Below are 21128 nucleotides of genomic sequence, written 5' to 3'. Positions count from 1 at the left end.
CCCATATGTAGATTCACTAAGAGTGTTTTATTTTTACCTCATTCAACTGAAACAGTGTACCAGCGAACAACACTAGTGGTTGGGAGTAGGGAAGATTACAGGAGTTAGACTGTTAGAAACCAGCTTCCTTTAGGGTGTAGTATTTAAGTTTTGCCAGGTTTGTGTGTTGTACATTTTTTACATTAATTACTCCATATTGCCTCAGGTCTACTTATGAGTAAAAATCCGTTCACTGCTGATTATTTCACGATGTATTGGTGATAACCAGGCCTCAGATGAACTCCTCTGAGGAGTCATTGCTGTCACTTTGTCGCCCGCTGTCTAGACAATCCTATAACTCACAGCCTTTAAGACCATCTATGTTTGGCACTGGAAGTAAAATTGAACATGGGTAGAGTGTCTGACCCAGAAATACCACTTGCTCAGTCCCCAAAACTTGGAGGGTGCCTGGAATGCTCTTTTTCTCTCACACTCCACATCCCATCAATCAGGAAATTTTCTAGGCCCCTCTCCCAAAGTATAACCAGAATCTAGCCACTTCTCACCGCCTCCATTACTACTGCCCTGGCCAAGACACCAACATCTATATCCTGGATTATACTTCCTTCCAACTAGTCCCTTTGCTTTCATCCTTGCCCCCTCACCATCTGTTTTCAACCCAGCAGCAGAGCGTAGGTCAAATCACTTTATTCTGCTGAAAACTGTATAACAATTGTTTTAGGCCCATCAACATGCTAAAAACCATGAGTTTATAATGCTAGTAAACAACGATAACAACAAAGAGGGACCTTACCAGTCACCTTTGGTGAATGCTAGGAAATCAACCCATTTTCATGAAAATCCATCAATGAGAGTAAAATATCAAATACTAAAGGGAGCAGTAAGGATATGTAGTCAACATATGGTTTATAGGAATAGCCAGAGTAATTTTTGAGAGCTGACATTACTTCAGCAATAACACTGCCAAGGAAAAAGTATAAAAGCAAGTTATCTAACAGCTTCAACAATTCTCAAAACCAACCAACTAAGCAAGTCAGGTGCATAAATAGGGCCAGAAACCTCCTCACTCATCAAGGTGATTCAGACACAGGAAATCTCAGGAATGGCCTTGTTTTGGGAATCTCAGGAGAGTCGGCATGTGGTAAAAGCCACAGAGGAACATACCCCCATACACATGCGTGCACATACACGCATACACACACACACGCACGCACACACACATGTCCACTTACTGAATATTTGCACCTCAGCACCATCCCTGTCTCACAGTCTTGCTGCCAGAAGGAAAAGTGTTAACAGGGGTATTATAAAGCAGCTAGTGCCTTTCACTTGGGATGTTTAAGCCAACTTTACTTCTTTCCAAATTACACTGAAAGCACCTGGAGAAATGCCTGTGACTTAAGCCTCATAAGCAACTTAGCTATTACTAGGTCAGGTACTTAGCACAATGTCTGGTGTTTAATAAAGGAATATGTGTTATTTGTATTCATTGTTACAAGTCCCGTGGAAAATGGAAAAGAAAACAGATGTTTGTATGGAAGAAGGTTCTGGTGTCAGATTTTAACATCTGACATGATTCAACACCCTTTCATAATTAAAAAAACACCCCTCCTCATACAAGGAATAGAGGGAAATATCACTAATCAACAGAGAAATGCAAATAAAAATCAAAATGTGATATCACCTAATACTCATTAGGATGGCTACTATAAAAACTAACAGAAAATAAATGTTGGCAAGGGTGTGAAGAAATTGGGACTCTTGTACACTGTTGGTGGGAACAAAAAATAGCATAGCCTCTATGGAAAACAGTATGGTGATTCCTAAAAATAAATAAAAAATAGAAATGCCCTATGACTCAACAATGCCAATTCTGGGTATATATACAAAAGAATTGCAAGTCGAATCTTAAAAAGATATATGCACATCTGTGTTCACAGCAGCACTATTCACAATATACAAGAGGCAGAAGCAACTAAAATGTCCATCCATGAATGAATGGATGAACAAATTATGGCAGATACATACAACAGAATTTTATTTTGCCTTTATAAAGGAAATCCTGTCACTGCTACAACATGGATGAACTAAGATGATTATGCCAAATAAAATAGACCAGAAACAAGACAAATACTCCATGCTTCCACTTATATCAAGTATCTAAAGTAGTCAAATTCATAGAAACAGACATTAGAATGGTGGGTATGATGGGCTGGGGGGAAAGGGGGTAATGGGGAGTTGCTGCAAAATGTTTCACAACAATGTGCATATACTGAACTGTACACTCAAAAATGGTTGTTAGTAAATTTTATGTTATTTTTTTACCATAATTTTTAAAAACTACAATACAGTATGACTATTCAGAAGGAAATATTAATGAACATTTATGTTTAGGTGTGTAAATACAAACATGAAGAAGTGAAGGAAAAGTAACACGTGATGTCAACTGTATTTATCAATGAGTAGTTGAAACGCAGAATATTTATACCTTCATGTCCAAGCTTTACTTGTATAAAAGGCTGGGTTGGGGTTTTGCAAGGTGCTTGGGGTGAAGCACTCACTATTCATATTGAGGTATTACACAGCATAACAGAAACAATTCATTACTGATAATCAGATCCACCTGTCTTCTCTCTGATTACACCACACTCCAAAAGGTTCCCAATTAATCTTTTCATCTCCCAGGTCCATTTAAAACTTAATTGGCTTTCTGTCACCATATATTAGTTTTGCCTGCTCTCGAATTTCATAAGAGTAACATTGTACGTCTTATATGCCTTTGTATCTGGCTTTTTAAGTCAGTATAGTGTTTCTGAGATCCATACATGTTCGTCTTTTTTATTGCTGAGTAATATCCCATTGTATTAATCTGTTTACCTTTGATAATGTTTTAATGAAGCTTCAGGAGGAAGTGAAAGTGGGTAGGTCTTTTATGTTCAGACCAGCCATCTTTCTTGAGCAGTCTTCTGTTCTTATATAATGGATATAATTTCTTCCTTTACCATTCCTTCATCTCTCTAGGGAAATATTATCTTAAGGCCTTTTTCAGCCTTTTCTACTTTTCTGTTCCTTCAGTGAAAATCATTTGATTTGTTGAGTTTGTTCTGTCCCTTCCATGCTTACCCTGGGCTGTGACTATCTCCTGCAAAGGAGGCTTCACAACTGAGTCAGCCCTGGGCTCATGGGTGCTTGGCTTTAATCCATACCTTGCTCTGGCTTCACCAGTAGATAAGTTTCCTCCCTGGCCCTACCACTGGTGACCCCTGTTTACCATTGTGTCTTCCCATTTTCTTTCTGTTTTATAAAGAGATTATTCCCTCTTTCTTACATGGGAATTATTCATGTTTCCTGGCACAGCTTGTATTTATAATTATGGGAATATTATATATTAATTATTGGAATATTATTTTCCAAAACCACAAGTGTAAAATTTTCAAATTAAGCATTATAACATGTTTGCACTTCCAACACTGAAATGTTTAATGTAGTTGTCAAACATATTCAAACAATTTAGCCACATGAGGAGACTGAAATCATCACTAGCATCAGTCTACACCCACAACAATTAAAGCAGAATGGGAGTCAGATGCTGGCAAACGCATTTTTAAACTCTCCGCGTTACTGCAGTGTGCAACCAAGGTTGAAAACCACTGTGTTAAAATATCAGTTTTTGGTTTATGCCTGCCAGAAGTTCCTAGGAATGGCTGCCACCTCATTTTGCTGACTTTCCACTGAGTGTTGTTTTGGGGCGCTAGTGACTGCAATAGCTTAGGTCAGGGACTGGCAAACTATGGCCCATGGGCCAAACCTGGCCTGTGGCCTGTTTTTGTGGAGCCTGTAAGATAAGAATAGTTTTACACGTTTGAATGGTTGAAAAATCAAAAGAATAATATTTCTTGAGAAAATTATTTGAAATTCAGACATTAGCACCCATACATAAACTTTTACTGAAATACAGCCATACTGTTTTTATTGCAGCTTTCACTCTATAATAGCAGAGTCGAGTAGTTACAAGAGAGACCAAATGACCCACAAGCCTCAAATATTTATGATCAGGCCCTTTCCAGAAGTTTGTTGAGCTCTAGCTTAGAACAAGTGTCCTTAAAGCAAGTGCACAGTAACTCTGGTAAATGACCGACAGTCCCTTTGGCAAAGCCCAGCAAGATTTATCCCTGTTACTTGTGACTTCATTATAGGGTCTTTCCTCAGTAGTCTTTCAAGGTGCTCTGGGTCAGGTGTGGGAACTGAGTAATGGACAGCCATTAGCCATCAAGGTGGCTAAAGTCACCAGGTCTAGAGTTTTATTTATTTATATTATGTTCTTCTGTTATTACAAAGAAATGTTTATGATTTGTTTATTGTTTACTAATCAAATTCAACTTTTGAGGATGTTCAGATATTCAAGATCCAAGGGATCTGTTCACTAATAAGCCACCTTCAAATGTTGCTGCAGCTCAAACCAGCATGACCACCTTTCCATCCTTGCTGCCTGTTAAGGTAAATAGCACTCACCTTGACCCGGGAGGTTAAGTGCTTCTACTTAGCCTGTGTCTCTAGGATTCCAACATCCCCGCTGAAATAAGGGGGCCATGTCAATGGCAGTATCTCCCATACCATTTCCTCTGTAGCCTACACAAGTCAGTCACTTCAGAACACTTCAAAGATGAAGATTTCCTTCTCATCAATATGTTTCTCAATGCTGTGGGGGAAAGGAGTGTCCTCTGAGTCCCTAACAGCAGCTGCTTGGTCCACTAACACACTGGCCTTAAAGACATTTCAATTCAAGTGCCTACAATTGATAAATTTTGCAACTGTTTAATCACTGAGTGCTATGGAACACCAATATATCATCTAATGTCAATTGGATCTTTAATCTCTTCACATCCACCTAGGACAGATAATCTGTTTTTAAATTCCCATTTCCTTTGGGACCCCTTAATTACAACCAATTTTGGGGTCAAGTACTCTATTAATCAATGTTCTCACTTGCTTATGACTGAGTTCATTCTAGCTATTTCATAAAAATAAGACATCTTTAATAAAATATATTACATAGCATACAGAAACACTATGAGGTCCAGGAAAGTGGGTTTAGATGCTGCACAGCCAGGGGAGGTCCAATCATGCTATGGGACTGTTATAGTTGAAACACCACTGCTGCCTGACTGCTATTTTACATATATAACAAAGACTGAATTCTAGAAACTCTGCTATAGCTGTCCCATAAAAAAACAGAGATTTCTTTCACCATACACAGCTGACCACATCATTGAGCCATATCTGGCTCCCATGTCATTCAGTTATCCCTCCAAATCTCAGGATGATGCATACGCTTCATACACAGAGATCTGTTGGGGACCCTATATGCAAGGAGCTCTAGTATATGCATGCACACACACAAGCATACACACACACAGACTCACTCACATAAGTCTCTATTTTTGTTTTAAGCTTTCCAGTCTCTAAAGTACAGGAAAGCATATGAGTGTTTACAAGTGTTGGAATACGTACCAAGTCAGCCAATTCACAGTGTATTTCACAGAACCTTTTTTTTGCTATTGTAAATGGTATATTCCCAGTGAAAATATTATTTTCTATTTGTTGCAATTATTTTGTATACATTAGTCTTCCATCCAATAAACTTGTTAAATGCTATTACTATATTTTTGTAAATTCTCCTGAGTTTTAGGTAAAGACAATTATACTTACAGTTTTGTTTCTTGTGACATTTATACAATTATTAATTTATGTATATATTTATTTTGCCTTATAGCAACGTCTAGGAGTTTCAGTTTAGATCTTGAGCAGAAGTGATTGTTTGTGAGTCATTTTTGCTGATTCTGATTTAAGATGGAATGCTTTGTCTTTCTCTGACTGATTCATTTCACTTGTATACCTGAAACCTATATAACTTTATTAACCAATGTCACCCTAAGAAACTCAGTAAAAAAGTAACAACTGCACCCTAGCTAGTTTGGTTCAGTGGTTAGAGCGTTGGCCTGCGGGCTAAAGGGTTCCAGGTTCGATTCTGGCCAAGGGCATGTATCTTGGTTGCAGGATCTATCCCCAGCCCTGGTCGGTGTGTGAGCCAGAGGCAACCAATTGATGTGTCTCTCTTACATGGATGTTTTCCCGCCCCCCCCCCCCTTCTGCTCTCTCTCTGAAAAGCAGTGGAAAAAATATACTCAAATGAGGATTAAAAAAAAAAAGTAACAACTACTAAACTACTAGGGATCTTTAATGAAAAAAATATATTAAAATAAATTAAGTTAGCAAAAGTCCTTCAAAATTTTAAATGGAATGCTTTGAATGTTTCCCTATTATATATGGCATTCATTGTGATTGTGGTGTTTTTTTAATACGTGTTATCAGTTTAAAGAAGTATTTTTGTATTCCTGGCATTAGCTGAGAGAGTTATTGGTGTTCTTGTTTAATCTTCATTGGTTGTTGAATTCTATGGTATGCCTTTTTCCCCAGAATCTTTGTGATAATCGCCCTTTTATTACTCCTTTATCTTATTAATGTGTTAAATTACATTATGGATCTCCTAACATTGCAAGTTTGGGATAAACACAATTTTGGTATGGTGTATTATCTGTTTTAGCCACTGCTACATTTAGTTTGCTATTATTTTATTTCTATTGTTTTGCATTTCTGTAACTAAGATTGGCCACTATTTATGTGATCTCATGCATTGCTTTTCAAGAATACAGTTAATATTAGTATTTTTATTTCTTCAATATAAAAATATTTTTCCTAGAATTCATCCATATAATATAAATTTTCAAATTATTACATCTTTACTGTAAGTGCAAGCAGGATGCCTTTTTCATTCAAAAGTGACTTATCTGTGCCTTCTAATTTTCTTGACCCATTATGCCAGAAGTTTATTTTCTTATATTTTGAAAGCACTAACATCTAGCACTTTATTCAATACTTTTATGTTATCAATTTCATTAATTTTTGCTCTCATTTTTATCATTTTTCCTTAACAATATGGAAAGATATGAGATTATTTTTATTAAGTACGAAACAAATGAACAGTCTTTCATCTACCATCGGGTTTTCTTTTATAACTTTTGTCCTTGAATATACATGGATATTCAAATGTGCAATACATATATTTACTTGAAAATGACATGTGGCTTACCAGTCCAAGGGATTCATGTCTATTCAATTCCACTGTTGGAGTATCAGATAAGAGAGATAGAATTGTAGTAAAAGAATTTCTATTATAAGTATATACAAACTTCATTTAAGAGGATAGCGTAAATGTACAAAGAAGAAGGAGTAGAAAGAGCACTTTGAAATATACACACACACACACATTTATCTGGAATATGATCTGTCACTTACTGCCTATGTGATTTTAAGCAACACCTAATGTCACTGAGCTTCAATTCAGTGGTGTGGTTGTCAGTAGTACTGTTTACCAAGTGTTTCCATTTCTCCACTTCCAGGCACCTAATAGAACTGCACTTCTTGACCCCATTTTTATGAGTGGGGTGGTGTATGTGACTAGTTAATGACAGTGGTTTGTGAGTGATATGTGTTATTTCTGTACTAGAACATACGGTTGTTGGTTTGAATCACTCCAGGGCCCTCTTTCCCTCAGGCACAGTGACAGACAATTTCTTAGATAGTGACTCCTCTGTCAGTTTGGGTCTCTGAGTCATTCTAATAACAAATGCTCAGACCCCCAGCATCCATCATCTTGTGATGAATGTGCACCTGCCATGGACATGTAGTATGAGTGAAGAATAAGCCACTGGCATTTGGGGATTGTCTATTACCATGGCATAACCCAGCCTTTTCTGTCTAATATACTTCATCTGTAAATTAAAATAGCACCCTCTCAGGATTTTTCTGAAAATTAAATAATTTATATGATGAAATTATCACAGTGCTTCACATAAAATAGAAACTAAAAAAATGGCAGCTATAATTATTAAATAATAACAGCTGGTTTTGCAAAGTGTGGAAAATTGGTAAAAAACGAGAGATGCATCTGCTCATCTTTACAGGTAAGTGTATCTTGCTCTAAGAGTGGGGCACTGTATTTGTTGCTATATATAAGACTTCCTAATGACTTGCACTTATGCACTTATTTCTTGTCATCATGATATCAGAAGGGTATGTAAAGAATGAACAAGTGGAAAGATTATGCACAAGAGAGACTAATGAAATAAGAAAAAATGAGTTAAAGAGAAATAAGTAGTTTCTTAATTAGAAGTATATATTATACATTGTTCTAGGTAAACACAGGTACAAGGTATTAATGTGGCAGAATTATTAGTTTGAACAGTGTCTCCTAAAATGTCTTCCACAGCACACTAGTATCTCAAATGATATGTGGAAAGGTGTTCCATTCCCATATAAGTTAAGGAAACTACCTGATTTAGGCTGAATATTTATGTTTCAACCTAACCTCTAACTTGATGATATCTGAAGATGTGGCTTTGGGAGCTGGTTAGGTCACATGGAGATGCCTCATGAATGGAATTAGTATCATTATAAAAGACACCCAGGGAGCTCCCTTGCTCTTTCTGCCATGTGAGGACACAGGAAGAAGACAGCCATTTGTGAACCAGGAAGTGGGCCCTCACCACACACTAACCCTGCCAGTGCCTTGATTTTGGACTCCTCAGCTTTCAGATCTGTGAGAAACAAGTATCTTTTGTTTATAAACCACCCAATCCATGATGTTTTGTTATAGCAGCCTGAACCAAGGAAGACACTACCCCTCTCCTTGATATATTAGCATATTAGCTTAAAAAATTCTACAATATGGAAATCCTTTTACCTTCATTTCTGTATGTCCCATATTCCTTTAGTGGAGGACCACATTTTTGTTGTTGCTGCCTCTCAGACATAGTGTCTCTTTGAAATAAACCTGGAAGTGCTGAAATGAGAGAAAAATAGATATAATAATAGCACAAGTGATAATATTCTTTAACCATCCATCAAACAATATTTAAATACCCATAAATGTAAACAATCCTTTACTTGTTGAATTTTACTCATTCAGTATCATCTACATGATGTTTATGAAATGCAAGTATCACATATAATTTCACTTAATATGTTTTCTTTTAAAAATTTATTATTGTTTCCCATATGAAGAAAAGTAGGGAGTTCCAAGGAGTGTAAGAAGCAATGGTTCAAAAACCAAAGCCAATAGTGTTTGTTTGGTTGGACTAGTTTAAACCATTTAGGGAACCCAAGCACAAAGACTATGGCAACTCGCCCCACATGCATTTTATTTATTTGTTCACTCATTCATTATTTTTTATCCTCACCTGAGGATATGTGCCCCTACTAGGGATCCAACCTGCAACCTAGGTATGTGCCCTGACTGGGAATTGAACCCACAACCCTTTGATGTATGGGACAACCCTCTAACTAACTGAGTGACACGGGCAGGGCCCACATGCATTTTAAAGAAACTACTGAGCAGCAAAGTAAATATAAGAAATAAATTCTGAATCGTCACATGAGGCTACTTTTATTGAAAAAACAACAAATTTCTTTTAAAAATTATTTCTCTTTTCTTCTCTCTCCCCTTCTCTCCTTCCCCCCCCCTCTCTCTCTCCCCCACTCTCTCAGCAAATAAGAGGCAGATATTAAAATTAGATTTGGAATATACACATTAACATCTAAGAGTTCTCTGGTGTCCTTAATAACACATGGTCAGAGGGGGACAGAGTAAGCCATCACACTGAACAGACAGTGAATGTGGCAGGGTGATAAGCAAAAGCAGGTTTTTAATTGGAAGTTTTCTTTGAACCAGAGATCATTTGATCTTCCCAAGAACCTTATAAAGCAGGTAGCATTATTATTCCCATTTTTCAGATGAGAAACTGAGTGCAAAGAGGTAAATTATTTGCCTGAAGTTGCACATCTGGTAAGTGTCAGAGTCAAGAAGACTGAAACTCGGGTCTGGCTAACTCTTAGCTACCACGAATGTTTCTTTTGTATAAATATTGAACGTGGAGCAAATGGCCACTTTCCACTTCTAAAAACCCTCATTCCTCAGTTTTATATGTACTCCCAGAGTATTCTCCAACTGCTTTCTTCTTTTATGTTGGAGCTACTTTTTAAAAAAATTTTTATTGTGAGAGTATTACAGATGTCCCCTTTTTCCCCCATTAACCCCCTCCTCGGGGTTCCCGCCCCCCACCCCAGTCCTTCACCATGGGAGAGCTACTTTTTGTTGCCCAAATGCTTCCAGTCACTGTGGAGAGAGGAGGGAAAGGGTGTAAGACTACAACGGAGAAAAAACGGGGAAGGGGTAACACAGTTGGTTTACTGCCCTCCCCTCAAGAATTTTGGCAAATTGAGAAATGAGGCCACGCAGTAGCTAATGATAATGACCCCTGCCACAGCTAGAACATCTCGCCCATTTTATTTTATATTATTTTACTTTTTAAATTTAATTTAATCTAATTTTTTCCGTCACCATTTATCCCCTCTATGCCCTCTTCCACCTCCACCTCTGCCCCAGATATCACCATACTGTTGTCCAAGTCCATGAGTTCTCTCTGTTTTTCTTTTTTGCTCAGTCTGTCCACCCTCACCCCCAACATCCACCCCCTACCAGAGCAGTCCGCCTGAAGAACAGGGCTTAGATGTGGGGACCGGAAGGGAATGGGAAGGGGAGGTCCTACCCAATTTCCTGGGCCCTGAGAGAAGTCCATAAACCCCTGTGGCGCCCTCTCTCACCGCCAATTCTCTGAGAAAACTTCTAGTACAGACTCGAGACCCTCCTACCCAGTGGCGCCCCCTCCTACCGAGCATGGACCCTCACTCACTGAGGCAGGATACGAATGGGTGGTATCTGAGCCAGTTTCATCAAAATTCCCTCTCAGCCAAGGCACGGACCACAGTTTTAAGGGTTTTCAGAATTTACAGGTCGGACTCCTCAAAAAGCTAAGCGGAGCTACAGCTGGGGAGTTACCACACACTTAAATGGCGGACATGACTACAGAGAGGTCATAAGACTGCCGGATCCATGTAAATGCGCAGGACCCTCATACACCACCGTAGCGGTTAACATGACTGACTACGGGATCCCCCTAACCCGCTGTTGTGGAGCCTTACCTGACTTGCACGACCTTTCGTGACAGGAGCCACAAAATGGAGAAATTGCGGGTTCGAAAGCCCTCAATCCTCGCGTGATTGAGAGAGCTGAGTCTCGCGTGATCATATGTGATCATAGCGTGGTACGTGGTCCTAGCGTGGTACGTGACCGTAGGATTTACATGACCCACAGTGATTGGGTAGCGGCCATGTTCAGACGAGTGCTGAGGCTTTGCCTGTCCTATGACGGTAGGAACCGCAGAGCTGCTGAGTTAAGAGTCTGCTGTCCTGTAGCCCACAATTTTCACATGATCGAAATGGCTGAGCCTGATGTGTGACCATAGGGGCATTCATGTCCATAGCATCCACTCAACCCTAAGAAGTTGTTCATTTATGTGATTTTGCGGGTTGAGGCTGCCACATGCCACTAACTAGTAAGGGCCACATGACAAGAAGAATTCACATGGTGGGCAGGGTTTTTAGGAGTCCACGATGCTCTAGTGACTTGAAGAGCTAGATCTACCTCATGACCATAGTGGCAACAGGTTCTGAGAGGACAGGTGAACTCAAGTGCTGACATGGCCAGTTCTAGGCCTGCTGCATTATTATAGTGTCCACATGATGGCAGCATCCACATGACCACAGGTTTAGGAACTCACAATGCTCACAAGCTGGGTCAGCTTCAAGAAAGTAAGGTACAATGACAGGGTTCTCCTGATCTGCATGTTTTGGGATTCCATTCTCTTCATGAGACCTGGAGATCTGAGATTGCTCACATTCTTGGGTACCCCAGTGATTGTGGTGCCTCTGAGTGACCTTCCTCAGCATACAAACTTGTACTTCACCTGCCCTTACCTGTTCTTTAATGTGCTAATTTTATGGCTATTTTCTAATACATGAAATTTAATATGTGAACTAATACCTGGCAGTGAAATAGGTCCTCCTAAGACCATAACCATCGCTACACTGTGGGGATTACTTCAAAAGACTAAGCCATGGGCAATGAAAGATAAACATGTGTCATATTAGAGAAAAACTTTAAAAGTTTATTCACCTTTAATGTCAATATCTTTGCATGTGAGAAATGTTTCTTACATTCATATTAGGTAAATATCAACAATGTTCTATATTAGTAAAAATGTTCTGTTTTAAAAATTATTTTACACAAAGTAAATAGCATTAAACCTAAAATTATATTAAGGGAGAAAAAGACTAAAAAGTTTTGGGTACAGGTATTGTTGGCTTAATTTCATGTGAGTTTAAAAGAAAATATATTTCTGGGTACACTTTATGACTTATACTGTTTCAAAGCTCTAAATGTTTTCTTTCCTTCAGCTCATTTTCAAATGCTTAGGGTAGTTTCCATTTACTTTGTGCCTGATTTTCTGGTGTGTTTGCATCCTACAAGTCTTGCCTTCCAAGGTGTTACTCTTTCCTTTAGAAGTTTATTTTGTTGTCATAATACTGTCTAGGATCACATATCTCTGGATTCTTCCCCCATCCACTACTACCTTTCTCTGGATTCTTTCCCCTTACCCTTATTCACAATGTGCCTGTTCAATTTGATTTTTGAAACTAGCAGTTTTCTTTTTGTTGTTCTGGGAGAAACTATATGCTTGATAATTCTGAAGCCCTCAAGGGCTAGTTCACTACAGCACTCTGATCTGTTGCTGATTTTGTGCAGTTTTTTTCTACTCACCGTTAATTCAGAAGCTGCATTGACTTTGCCTAATGTTTCAGTTACTTTCAAACCAATTTTTCCAGTTTGATCAACAAATAATGTTTCAGATTAGAGTGGTGGCAGTGATGATGAAAAGAATTGGAAATTAAGAGAAATATTTTGGTGAGAAGATCAAGGGGAATTGCTTATGGTCTAATGTAGGAGTGAAGAGGTGCTCCAAATGGTGTTTGGCTTGAGCAATTGAATAAACATTTTACAGAAATGGGAAAAACTAGAAGAATGATTGGTAATGGCAGAAGCAGGGGCTCTATTTGGTTATATTAAGTTTGAAGTATGTAAAGGATAGCAAGTGGATATATCAAAGAAATAGTCTTTGAACTGAGAGGGAAAAGTCTGTTTAGATGTCACTTTGGGAAGCCTTTCCTGAATGCCCACTTCCCATCCCTTTATGCTTGTTATCCTTGCTACCCACAGCATCCATCATCACTTCTATTGCAGACATTATCAAATTTACATCGCAATTTCCTGTTTATTGGTCAATTTTCTCTGTTAGTGACTATGAGCTGTTTGTGGAACAGAACCTCTGTTCTAATGTTTTTCTCAGGTTCTTTCCTGGCTCAATGCTGACAGTCACCCCTTATTTGTTCAATACATGCATATCACAAAGTAGTCAATTCACTTTTTTCTATAGCTCGTTATTAAAAATAATTTTCCAAATTCAGCCAAAATTTGCAGTCTATCTTCTATTCCTATAAAGCTAGATGCTATTAATTTACTTGTCTGAATACTGACTTCAGTAATTTGCCTTAGATCATATATGATCTTATGTCTGGATGAGTATACTCCTCTTTCAAACCAGGCATGCAATAAAATTCCCAACACTGTTTCTACTTGTAATATCTTAAATTATGTCTCCTCAAATATGTTTTTGTATTGTCTTCCATAGCTAAATGCAGGATTATATACTTATACTATAAAATTTCATCTTACTAGAGATTCAGCACTTAACTCCAGAAGTGGAGATCATTTCAGATCCTGCATATGTATTTAAATATCTTGACTTACACTTTTACCTCCAAGTGCTCAGATGCTGAAGTTGGGAGCAAAGCAAATGTGTCAAAGTGCCAGGTCTTTCTTCCCAGCTTCAAATAGAAAACAATACTTTCTGGTTAACAGAAAATGTGTTTTATGGTGGCTTAACAATGTTTTTTTTTCATCAAAATTTTTTGTCCTAAAATTTTTAAAAACCACTTTCTAGAGCAAGTCACTGGGGACTTCCTAATAAGGTAGTCAAGACCAAACCCTTATCCCTCCCTAACTTGCCAAACCACCCAATTAAAATGGTTTTAATGTTCAAAAATTGTATGATTTACCCAGTATTGATTAATATTGTGTGGCTAATTTTAATGACTCATTGATCTATTTAAGTTATTTCAAAAAGATCACAGTAATTTGGTATCTTAGTGAATATTCTTATAAGTTTTGAATTCCTAGCCTCCAGCTTAAACACAAAATGGACGTGTGCTAAATAATTTATCAATTCTAAAAATGCTTACAATTCAATTTACCTTGTCTCACGGTTTTGTTTTATGGTGTTTTGTGTGTGTGTGTGTGTGTGTGTGTGTGTGTGTGTGTGTGTGTGTGTGAAAAATAAAGTTGCTTTTTGGCATGTTCAGAAAAGAGAATTTGCCATTTTTTTTGTGGTTAATTGAGTCTATTTGTTTGACTCTGGTTCTTTTTTCCTCTTTTCCCCAGTACACTAGATGTGTTAAAAACAGGGAAAGTGATATTGTATCACTAAATAATCTTATACCAACAGTCTTGTGGAATAAAAGTTAATTTGTGGACCATTTAAATCCCTTTTAGATTATTCATTCTACCACATCTAAACCCAACCAATCATATTCTTCAGCTCATATTTACCATTGTATTCAAATCTCAGGCAAAACCAACTATTAAATGCCTTGCCTAAGTGTAGATACATCACCATCTAAATTTATTTACTTTTTGATAGGATTAACACATCAAGGCAATACGATAGCCTACTTTTTCCTGTTCCTGAGGACTTCATGTTGAATTTTGATGATATTCCCACAAGGTCACACAGAAACTTGATGGTAAAACTGAAACCAGAATCCTGAGATTTGGATTCCCAGGCTATTACTCCCTCTATACTATGGTAATACTCAAATGCCTACAGGAGGTGCTTATCATAAAAAAGGGAGCACTAGAGTAAAAAAGTAATCAAGATGAAACCCTTTAAAGGTAATGCACCCTCAAAGCCCTCTCCCAAGTATAAATTATCCCTTCTTCAATTTTAAGTATACAGTTAGTCATATTTCTCTAACAAAACTGAGCTCATCTGAATATCAGCTTCTACTAAGCAAGCCATAGGAGAAATAAAATCATTACAACTTTATAATGTGATCTCCTCAGAGGTGCAGACTGTTTAATTATTTCCTCTCTCTCAAAATAAAATCATCTTTTGGCTGGGAAATGATCATTTACATAAAACAATATGTAGAAATTAAAACACTTTAATATAATATAAACACTTCCAGAATATAGACTGATTTTGTATTGGTACTTTTAAAACTATATATCATCTAATGTTATTATAGACTGTTTCATTTTCCACCTTCAGAACTATAAAATACAAAAAATACACTGCAAATTAGATTTAATAAACAAAAAATCAGTCTAAATCTCTTCATACATTTTTCTTGGAGAAAATCAAGAAACAAACACACAACAACAAATACCACCAACACTAACACAAACCCAAACAAAGAATGGGTTTTTAATGCCTGGTAATCCTTTCACTTAAAATAAATTATCTCCCATTCGGTAAATAATTCATTATCACAGCAACCTGATGAGTAGAAACAGAGACAACTTCATGAAGGGAAACTACATTATATGTAAGAAATATGTAATGTCTCCCACTCTTTTTTTTTTAAAAGAAAATGAAGAAAAATAACGTGACAAAAAGGCATATTGAATACTTTTACTTCAATTGGTTTTGTTAGAGGTTAAAGTCACTGTCCACTTAGGAAAATTCAAATAACATGAATTTCATGAAACCAAACTATTCAATTTATTTCTTCAATTCAACCTTAAGGAAACAAAACTAAAAACTTCAAAATCCAAGAGTAGACTCATCCCAAGGAATGATTCTTTTGTCTTTTCTTCAGCAAGTTTCCTTTTCTCTTAAGTTCTTGTGTTCTTATCTTCTTCGTATGTTCTTTCTTAGAGACTAGATTTAGGCTTGTTTCTTCTTTTACTTCACTTTATTTCTATTTTTACACAAACTAAGCTTTCCTGAATCGACACTGACTATATCCACCTCTTTTTTTCTTTACTTAATGCTCATTTGTCTAAATAAATTTTCTTAACTGACTTCTTCAATTTATCTTTAGGTAAACAATATTAAAAGTTAATTCCTAGAACAGATTTATCCCAAAGCATTGACTCTTCTGTCTTTTCTTCAAAAGATTTACTTTTGTCTTATGCTCTTGTTTTCTTCTTATGTTCTTTCTCAGACTTGATTTAGGCTTGTTTGTTTCTTCTTTTAATTCAATTTTAATTTTTACATATACACAAAAGCTTTACTGAACTGACACTGATTGTATCCACCTCTTTTTTTCTTTACTGAATGTTTCTTTGCCTAAATCCTTATTCTTATGTATTCAATGTATCTTTGGGTAAATTAAACTAAAAGTTCAAAATCCAAGAATAGACTCATCCCAAAGCATTTCCTCTTCTGTCTTTTCTTCAACAGATTTCTTTTTCTCTTTCTTATGCTTACGTTCTTCTTTTGTAGAGGGTATACCATGGCTTTCTTTCTTTTTTCGGTGCTTAACCTTTCCTGAACTGACACTGACTTTATCTCCCTCTCTTTTCTTTTGTCGGATGTTCTTGTCCTTGTCTAGGTCCATATCCCCATTACTCTTTTTCTTCTTATGCTTGGACTGCTCTTTCTCTGGCTTTTCTTCACCTTCCTCCAGGTGCTTTCTCTTCTGATGTTTCTGTTTATGGTCTGCTTGAGGGTCACTGGTATTGTTTTCGGAGGAGAGGTCCTTGTAAACTTCAGATTCTACACTGTATAAGCCATAATTATTTTCTTGCTGACTAAGGCTTAGGGGTACTGGTTTTTCTGGGAAATAGTCTCTGGTGGGTTGACAATAGGTCATGGAGTCTAGTTTCTGTTTGCTGTCATGAGCTGGTAAGCAATGAGGTAACTGACTTTTCACTGCTTGTGAAATATTGTATGATTCTGGGTAGGTCTGGAAAGTCTCAAATGGGAGTCTTTGCTCAGACATTCTATGTCTGGGTCTGGAATCAACCATTTCTCTGTATTTATGGGTTTCTGTAGAGCTATCACTTACGTTTCTGAAACAAGTCTTTGGATGTAGTCCTCTGGCTTTCTGCACTTTGATGTAATCTTCAAGTTCATCTTGGAAAGAGTCATATGTCCTCTTTGAATAAGTTGGTAACCAATGATATAACTGGCTTTGCACTGGTGAAATATTATATGGTCGTTGGTAGGTATGGGAAGTCTGAACTGAAAATCTTTGCTCATATATTCTTTGTGTGGGTCCAGAATCAACTTCTCCGTACCCATGGCTTTCCACAGAGTCCTCTCTTATCTTTCTGAAACAAGTCTTTGGATGCAATCCTCTGGCTTTCTGCACTTTGATGTAATCTTCCAGTTCATCTTGGAAAGAGTCATATGTCTTCTTTGAATAAGCTGGTAGGTAATGAGGTAACTGGTTTTCCACTGTTTGCGACATTTTGTATGATTCTGGGTATGTCCAGAAAGTCTCATGGGGGTGTCTTTGTCCGCGTAGTCTACGTCTGGATCGGGAATCAACCACTTTTCTGTATGAACGGGTTTCCAAAGAACTCTCTTCCACCTTTCTGAAACAAGTCTTGGGTTCTGGTTCTATGACTTTTTGTGCTTTGATATAATCTGTACTTTCATCTTGGTAAGAGTCTTGTGTGTTCTTTGAATTCCTCACTAGATTGATGATAACAGATTCTCTGTAACAAAGACAATAGAAAGTTCTTGTTACTAGATTATTTTATTCTGAATATTTTCTGTGCTTTTAAAAAAATTAGTCTGAAAACAACAACAACAAAAGCCCAAACAAAATTTTAAAACCCACCTAAATATAAAAGCTATAAATCATAACATTTATGCCAAAAAGGAGCAGCAAGAATGGTCAGATATGTCCCAGATACTTCTCAACATTTTACACATAAAAACATTTTCAGGCCTGGGAAGATGGGTACAAAGAAGCAGACATATCTTACACTGTTATAGTACGTAAAATGAAGACATGCTGGGATGTGTGGGAAAGGACCAATAATATTTACTAACCATCAGAAGATAGTCTCATCTGAATATCACTTTGTTTTAAAAGTTTTAATTAGTCAGCTCCTGCATAAATCTTTTAAATGTGATGGCTATTTATTCTGGAACCCTTAGATTTTTTTAGAAGTCTAAATAAAGGTTAATTTGGTGAGTCGGACAATTTAGCTCCTAAGTATTCAGACTCAATAGTATAAATCTTTTCTACTAGAATAAAATAATGTAATATTATGCTTTGATTTAAAAGCAACAAGCCAATATACAATAGTTAAGTGCCCCTCTATCCTGCTGCCTAATTTATCCAGCCCTGAAACGTCTACTCAATCTTCTCCTCCTTAAAATAATAGAATAGAATGGAGTAAACCCTTATTGAACTCCTACTATGTTCCAAGCCAGGCACCTTACACATATTTTTATATTTAATTATAACCACTTTATATCAGAGCTGTCTAAAGTTACATACTTGATGGAAAGATAGACCTGGTATTCCAATCCAGGTTGCTTTAATAGCAAGACCTTTGTTATTAACCAACATACTTCATTGGAAGAACGATGACCAGATCACTGAATTCCTTGAATTAAGCCAAACTACCAAGGATTATTTGAATTTGTACCGTTAGCCACAGAATCATCCTTTAACATCTCTCCAAAGAAAAACAATGCTGTCTGGTAAGGAGGAGTGCCAGTTAGCCAGCTCTGCCAGTATACTATCATGGTTAGAGAACTTCCTGGGGGATGTTACAAGCATGAAATATGTTAAAAAAATACCACCAACCATATACAGGATTAACTCATAGGGAAATATATGCTTAGAAAATTTGTAAAATACATGTAAGGGTACTTGGCAGAATCCCTGGTCTTTGGTGTCACAGGAGCATTTTGGCAAAAAATACTTACTTAATTTGATGTTCACTTCCTTGCATATGGGACCGGAACACTTCTAATGACGTAAAGGTGATATTACAAATACGACAAACATAGGTTCTCGTACTAAATGCTGAAAAAACAGAGAGTTCAAGTTAAGAAGGTCAATATGGATACACTTCGACTCACATTCCAGGACAGGAATTCACTAGACATTATCTACTTGAACTTTCCCAATTTAAAGATAAGGCCCAGAGTGATCAAGTGACTTGGTCAAAGTTACAGAGCCAGTTAGTAATAGAGATAGCCTCTCAGAGTTCATGTCTCTTAATTTAAAGCCCAGAATTCTTTTTTAAAAAAATATATCGTTATTGATTTCAGAGAGAGGAAAGGAGAGGGAAAGAGAGAAACATCAATGATGAGAAACTGATTGATTGGCTGCCTCCTGCATGCCCCCTACTGGGGATCAAGCCCACAACCCGGGCATGTGCCCTGACCGGGAATCAAACCCAAGATCTCCTGGATCATAGGTTGATGCTCAACTGCTGAGCCACACTGGCTTGGCAAGCCCAGAATTCTTTACACGACACCACAATGCTTCTCTAACCTTGGCCTCTTTTCTAAAAATCTGTTGTCTGCCTGCTTATTGTTTCTATGTGTGAGTGCAGGAAGCACTTTAAATTTAGCACACCCAATGAACTATTGCCTCTTAACCCCTCAACCAACCTCTTTTTGTTTGTCCCTAATTCTTTACACCCAACCAAAACCTGAAACATCCCCAAAGATTCAAGACAAACTAAACCACATTTTCACTCTCTTACCTACATCCAACCAAAACCTAAAACATCCCTAAAGATTCAAGACAAACTAAACCACATTTTCACTCTCTTACCTGAAATCACTGTAGTACATTAGTTTACCAAAAGTACTTTCCACATATTTTAGAAAGGAGAGAGGTTTAGTGAGACCCACTCTCAGGACAAAAGCTGAAAGCAAAATTCTAAAACAAAACTACTAGTTACCACTTCAAAAGAGTTAAGAGCTGCAGTATAAGTATACTAGCTACCTCTCTATTATGCTACATAGGTAGAAATGTAAATGGGATAAATTTTTTATTTTCTTAATCTCATCATCCTTCCATTATCTCTTTGGTCAGAAGAAACAAGTTAATAAATTTCATAAGCCAAATAAGAATACAATTCTACCCTACAAAAGGCAATAAATTGGTGGCTGCAAAGATTTTAGGGTCAAGTAAGGTCATATTTTAAATGAAACAGCAACTTAATCATTTAAATGATGCTAAAATAATCATTACCAAGTTGATTGACCTTTCCCAATCAAAGGTTATTCATAGAAACAGGAAACTACTGTCATGGGGAAATAAAGATGCTGACTTTGAAGAACATGAGGACTCTGCTCACTCCTGACACATACTCTATAACAGGCCCAGGAGAGCTCAGCAGGTTATGCCAAAGTTTGAATGAGTGATTCCTCAAAACTATCCTCTCTCTCTGTACTCTGATTTTGTGTTTGCAAAGTTACTTTCTGATTATAATTTAGTTTCCCATATTACTTGATAGCAAAAAGAGGATACCCTGGATGATATTTTTTTAAACCCTGAGAATTGGAAATATATACAGGGTGGGGCAAAAGTGGGTTTACAGTTGTGAGTATGCAAAACAGAGATTTATTCTGGTATTATTATTTATTAATTGTTGTATTATTTTCCATATGAACAACTGAGGTATAATTAAAAATATAGATCTCCAGGCCCTTCCTCTGGAGAACATGATTTGCTGTGTCTGGAGCAGGAAATTTGTATTTTAATAATACCCCAGGATGTGGTTATCAGAGAATGTGTGAGAAAGGCACTCAGGGAATACTTTCCAGTTCCTTAGTTATTTATCAGCATCTTTCAAGTCTGTCTGTGGTTTGATGAGTCCCTGATTTGAGGCCGATGAGTTCTGAAGATTCTGGACTTCTTGCAAAGCTAAGGACTACATTCAGGACTCTTCATGCTCACAACAATGCTTTTCAGGAAATTATTACTATCCTTTTTGACAGGTGTGGAAATTAAGGCTCAGATTCGCTTGGCCAATACCATACATTTTGAGGGCATCCAAGTTATGC

At 37.2% G+C, this 21128-nt stretch overlaps 1 protein-coding gene across 7 annotated transcripts in view; it reads right to left on the bottom strand.

Moving 5' to 3' along the window:
* Positions 1–15288: 15288 nt before the first annotated feature.
* ZMAT1 (zinc finger matrin-type 1) overlaps positions 15289–21128 on the bottom strand; it is a gene marked incomplete at its 5' end in the record, with an annotated part of 37425 nt that continues 31585 nt past the window's right edge. For all 7 annotated transcript variants that reach the window (XM_081125741.1, XM_081125738.1, XM_081125739.1 and 4 more), the window contains 2 exons: positions 15289–17803; positions 19032–19131. In XM_081125741.1, the coding sequence (XP_080981867.1) occupies positions 16483–17803; positions 19032–19131 (1421 nt within the window). In that variant the 3' untranslated portion in view covers positions 15289–16482. The remainder of the gene's footprint in view (positions 17804–19031; positions 19132–21128) is intronic.

Source organism: Miniopterus schreibersii (genome assembly GCF_964146895.1).
Source record: "Miniopterus schreibersii genome assembly, chromosome: X".
NCBI classification, from domain to species: Eukaryota; Metazoa; Chordata; class Mammalia; order Chiroptera; family Miniopteridae; genus Miniopterus; species Miniopterus schreibersii.
This window is presented reverse-complemented; position numbering and strand designations above follow the sequence as displayed.